General features: G+C 34.3%; 1 protein-coding gene across 1 annotated transcript in view; it reads right to left on the bottom strand.

Annotated features, from left to right (window-relative positions):
* Window positions 1-6000, bottom strand: part of WDR35 (WD repeat domain 35) — a 44421-nt gene that overhangs the window by 36023 nt on the left and 2398 nt on the right. Inside the window, exons 4-8 of the mRNA XM_027898656.1 lie at window positions 4897-4989; window positions 3382-3510; window positions 3029-3162; window positions 1286-1451; window positions 1049-1188 (exon numbers count right to left, since the gene is read on the bottom strand). Coding sequence (XP_027754457.1) covers window positions 1049-1188; window positions 1286-1451; window positions 3029-3162; window positions 3382-3510; window positions 4897-4989 — 662 coding nt within the window. The remainder of the gene's footprint in view (window positions 1-1048; window positions 1189-1285; window positions 1452-3028; window positions 3163-3381; window positions 3511-4896; window positions 4990-6000) is intronic.

Here is a 6000-nt window from a genome sequence, read left to right as displayed (position 1 = left end):
AAAATACCATCTTCCAAAAAGTTAAGTTCATATCTAAGTATCGGAACTAGAACAAAACAATTCTAAAACCTAAAGAATTTACTTCTAAACACTAAATACAAAATCTGGAACACTAGTTTCAATTAATCTGAAGGACATGAGCAACTAGAGATGTAACATTATTGCCAAAGTCTTTGGTTCCATTAAATACTGTCAGCTAAGGAAATCCCCACAGATGATGCTGGATCTTAACCCCTTTCACAGCACAGCTCAGAGCTGGCCAATACTTCCTCTGTACAAGGGACAACCTTCCTCACACTCATAAATAACACCAATTTACTGATTTCCAGATATATTCCTAGGAGGGAATGGGAAATTACCTGAAATTACCCAGCAAGGCAAAAATAGCACCATAAACAAAAATATATTGGAAACTTGTCTCTCAACTATCAAACATTTAACATATTATAAAAAAGACAGAATGTATAAAAAACACTTACAAAACAATATCCCTAACAGGCAAATGAAGAAGATTAGAAACACTTTAACTTTTGTGAGGTTTCTGAGCCATTGCTTTTACTGACACCGGATGCCATTTCTCAAATAGAGGGGGATCTTCCACTGCCGTGTTTTAAGTCCCTAATCTAGAGATGTCCAGGTCTTGTACACAGCCAGTGCAGAAAGACAAGTACCTCTGGATTTGATACACAGATGTTGACATCTTGACTGCTGCCTCAGCTCCAAATCACTTACTGTCCACAGTCTGAGCTCTGGTATCTGAGTCAGGTGTTCCAAGTCAGACACTGCACGTATCCCATCATTTAGTGTTTTATAAGATGCACTTGGATTTTCTTGCTGGCCACTGTCTTGCTGTTCTAAAAGGGCACTTGGTCCTGTGTCCTTTTTCCAGATTCACATGGATAGCCCAGATAAGAGAGCATGTTGAACACACTAAACACCTGCATTTTGGCATCCAAACTCCACCAGTAATGACCATATAGACAAGATATACTAAGATTAAAAAAAAACCAAAACATTTACATTGTTTGAGTATACCAAATATTTTTACCTCACCAAAGGGAGTATAGAACTGCACAATGTTGGCATCTTGAGAAGTTCCTTTCAGAGAGCCTGCCACCGCCAATACACTTCCACAGGGGTTCCACTGAATACATACGACGTTCATACCAGTGTCAATCAAAACAGGATCTAGTTTTTAAGGAATAAACATTAAGAATATCAACATAAGTAGACATTTTGGGTCAAGAGTAGCTCAAGTAACTCGCACCCCACATTTTGTACCTACTGTAGTCATTTTCATTCCTCATTATCTGGCATCTTCCATTGTCATAACAGACAGCAAGGCAAGGACAGTCAGGTTCAATGTAGCCTTCGGTGCCGTGATACCAATGTATCCCAGCAATACTGAATGCCCCAGTTAAGTTCACCAAACAACTCAGCTTCATTTTCACCTAGGTAAGAAAGATTAATTAAAGTCATATACACTTTGCAAAAAAACCAGATGTCTAAGCAAAATTGTTTTCCTGTCCAGAGAAAAATTTTTAAGTTCTCAGAATTTCACGGGTTTAAAAAATAAAAAAAATTTTTAAAACTTCCTTAGATAATCAAAGCCAGATCAGACATATGAAAACACATATTTTTAACTACAAAGAAGTACCTCAATGTTTGCATTTTCATTCTTTGTAAAAATAACTTAAAAACAAAGAAAACCGACAACATAAAAAACCCACCACACACACACACGTGTGTGTGTGTAAACACATGGAACTCTGCTGGAGCTTTGAAAAAAATAAAAATTATTTCAAACCATTCCTGGCCACATTGTTGTTTTTTTAAAAAAGAAACCATTTGTGAGCCTTTTCTTAATAAGTCTGCTGCATAACATATAAAAGTAAGTGGAAAAAAATAAGTGTCCAAATTAGAACACCAATTAAGGTAAATTAACTTTCACAATAATTAGCCCTGAATGCCTGGTAACACCTGTTAGAGCTTTTTCTGAAAGGTAAGAGTATTCGTGGATCAATTCAAAGAGGGATACCAGGTAAGCTGTGGGAGAGAGGGGGAGAGGAAGAGAGAGCAAAACCATACATATTGTTGATATGGTGGGGGAAGTGACAACAAATTATTTAAAGAATTTCAGTAATTTGTAGCAGTTGGAAACACCATGACTCATACAGTGGGAAGAAAGAAAGACAGAGTGAGAGGTTAAAGAAAAGAAAATGGGAAGAGTAACAAATACTTTTTTAGGGAGGCAATGGAAAGGAGGAGAAAATTTGCCATATTAAGAATCTGTAAGTTAAGAAAATGGTCCCAAATACCTTGTTTTTAAAGTCAGTGTTTTATTTCTATTTAGGATTTTGTCACAGTCATATTCCAATAGTCCCAGTAAGTAGACATAAATAAATAAATAAATAAATAAACCTAGGTTGTAGGAATGCTACAATATACTATAGTTATCTCCTTTCATTCTCCCACTCACTACCAGGTTTTCTCTAAAGCACGTAACATTCCTTATGTAATAATGAATAATAGGAGCAATAGGAAAATAAAATACTGCTTATTTCTAAAAGCAAGCTAGTACTTTCAGAAGCAGAAGCTGTAAGAAGTTAATATCCTTTAAGCCAGTATTAGTTCCTCCAAATAATGAAAGAAAAAATAATAGCTAAAAAATATTAAATCTGACCAATTATCACAAACATCTTCAAAAATAAAAGATTTTCAGATGTTCTGAAGAGCTTCCTTTAATCTCTTTAGTATGACCATTCCTACTTTCACATTTTCAGTAACTATTGCAAGGCAAAAAGACATTAGTTGATGTGACATTCATTTAGCTATCAAAAAAAAAAAAAAGAAATAATTATAATTAAAAGCTGTAGAACTCCTGAATAAAAGCTCTGTACACAAGACATTGTCCAGTTCTCAGTACTGAAGTCGACCAACTAAACAAACAAACATGAAATAAATTAAGAGGAAGTAAGCTTTGATGCCTGCTGAAGTTAATACCTTAATTATACCAGTATGAACTTACAATAAAATTTCCCTGATTGTCATAAATGTGAACTTCTCCATTTGCCATTCCAAAGAGTAAAACTTTGCTATCAGAGGACCAGGCCACGTGGCACAGGTGGGAACCTTTCAAGTCTTTTCCCCAAATGCGATTGCCTGTAACAGAATATTGTTTGTACTTAATAAATACACCATAAAATTAAAAACAGGATGCAAGTTACCAACGTGAACACTAAAACAGCTACAGAAATTCAAAGCAACAATTAGTAAATAACTATTAATTGTACTTATCTAGAGAAACAGGACCACTGTGTATATAACACTGCAAACAAAAGCTGTGTAATAGCACAACAGTTAGTAGAGCTTAAATTTTACCATCCACTGATCCAACAATCACAGCTCCATCTTCATATACAATACAAATCTTTTGTCCATCAGCATTCCAGCTCATACTTCGAACAACTGATTTATTTCTGTTGTTAATCATCTCTTCATACCAAGCACCTATTAGTAGTGAATGAAAAACTGAGTTACACTTGTGATTTGATAATCCTCTACACACTAATCACTGAAATCAGAATTAAGTTACTCTTTATTAAAAGGTATGCAAATGGGATAGTAATGACATTTCTTAGCCATACGAATTGCCAAAGTTGTTGTTAAAAACACAAGTTAAACATAACACAGTTTATTAAAGTTCCCAAGCAATCACATTAGGTGCTCAATGAAATGGAGAAACCCAAGAAGGGTGTTTGTAAGTAAACATGATGCAGTAAGTTACATGTGGCTCTGCAATGCAATATACAACAAAACGCTACAGAAGTAATAAGTTTTGAAAGAGAATTGTTCTTTGGAAAGAAAGTTCCGCCCTTTCAGTAAAAGTCTAGCAAGACAGTGTCCCCCAGAAGATGCAGATATAATTATTGTGAAACCCAGTGTTCAGATGTGAGCAGCTTATTTCTGAAATGAAGACTGACAAATGAGGAATCAGAAAGGGGAGCCAAAGACCAAGAGGAAGAGCTCTGTGCTTACGTAATTTCAGAACTGACAAGAATACACTAGGAAACATTATCAGAGGGAATAATCATCTTTGCTTAGGAATAGGTAGTAAGTAATTTACTGAATATTTCCCTAAACTATAAGATTATTTATGTGACAGTGGCCACCATATATCAGGCAGAAAGACTAACTGAGTTATATTCATTACTTTTGAAATGAGAAGCAAAGCTGAGATTTTGTGTCCATTTTTTATTAAACTAAAATCCCCAAGAGAAAAAGAAAACTCTTTATTTTCTTTTTTTTCCCACATATGTTGGGAAGTGGTTAACTTGACTGTGAGGTTTGCTAGCTTTTAAATGAACTGAAGTGCACCAAAGTAGTACATGTAAGTGTGAAAAGGTCAAAAGCAATTAAAGATTATTACTGCAATACACTGGTTAGTCATATTCATTTACTGCCTAATTAAACATTTCTGAAGAATGTTTTTATGGAAGTATTTAATTGATGTTCTACGCAGTGTTGATAAGTTCTTGCAGTTCTACCAATATGTCTGAGCTTGATGCACAGTACATTATTTTCCTCCAAGGGAATAAAGTAATAGAGATAAGAAATTTAGAGCAGCTTATCAAGCCTATGGCTGAGAACTGATACATTCTCTCAAGGCAGCTCTGCAGAACAAAAGCCTTTTCACATGTGACTACGCTATAAAAAATGTAGACAAGTATTACAGTAAAAACCCAGGAATTGTTTTAAAACTATTTTGAGCTTTACAATCTGAAAAATAAAAACTCTGAAAAAGAATTGTAAAAATTGCTGGGGGTTTAAAAAAAAAGAAAAAGACTTCTCACAACATGGAATATTATCCCATCTCAAGTTTATCCTGCAGAATACCTTTGTATAGCATCCACACAATGATGAGGCCGTTTTGATCACTGGTAGTCAGTTTTTGATACTGTTCATTCCATGTCACAACCTGCACAAAACCTAGAAAGTGATACAAGTTTTTAAATGACATTACTTAAGTAAGTTAACAAAAACCACCATATCCAACTTAGTCAATCTGAAGCTTTTTAGAGATTTAACTTTGACTTTCAAAATTCTGCTCATTTGGAGCATAGGAATTTGTGGGATTTTCTTCCTCATAGTAGTTTGATCCTCACGAGTGCTGCACTTTTAAAATAAAATCTCCCTCACAATTACCAAGAGCACTCCACACACAACTCCGTCAGACCCTCAAATATCATATGGGATCCTACTCATAAATATTTGAGTTGACTTGAATCATCTTCAAAACGTATTTCATCAGTTTCATACCGAATATGAAGTTGCATCATGCTTTTTCATGCCCTTACTGTTAGTCACCCATTTTCTATGTATCCTTTCCATTTTTCAGTATTTCATTCATGAATTTTATCAACAGACACAATCACAGATATCCCAAATTTCAGGGGTTTTTAAGGTAATAGTGATCTATTTCAGAATCGAAAACATCCAAAGTATCCTCTAAATCAATTCCTCACAATTTATTTGTTCCAATCCTATTTAAATAAGGCCCTTAAAATAACCTGACTCTTGGCAGGTTTCAAATGCAAATTCTCATAAAAAGTCAATTTCTCCAAATAATGCAAGGATTTTAGCATTCTCTTCGTATTCCATTGTCCATGGGATAAACTTTGTTTGCATACTACACTGCAGTTTAAGCATGTACACATTCTGTAATTCATCAATAAAGGGAAAATGAAGATATATTTAAGACAGAGGTAAGGTTTACTGAAACTAATTTTGATTTCTTTAGAAGAAAATGTGAAGTTACCATATATAGGCAAATCTCACAGACACTATAAAAACAAACCAAATGGACTTATCTACATATGAATCACTAGAAAAAAATACTTAAGGCTTTTAGTGTCATTTCAGATTCTACCCTATCATACAAAATTTATAACTTTATATATACAGTGTCACAGAAAACTGTTCATTTGTTCTTTTTTTTTT

Source organism: Empidonax traillii, unplaced genomic scaffold (genome assembly GCF_003031625.1).
Source record: "Empidonax traillii isolate 1590-97213 ecotype Southwest subspecies unplaced genomic scaffold, ASM303162v1 scaffold612:size571257, whole genome shotgun sequence".
In the NCBI taxonomy this organism is placed as follows: domain Eukaryota; kingdom Metazoa; phylum Chordata; class Aves; order Passeriformes; family Tyrannidae; genus Empidonax; species Empidonax traillii.
This window is presented reverse-complemented; position numbering and strand designations above follow the sequence as displayed.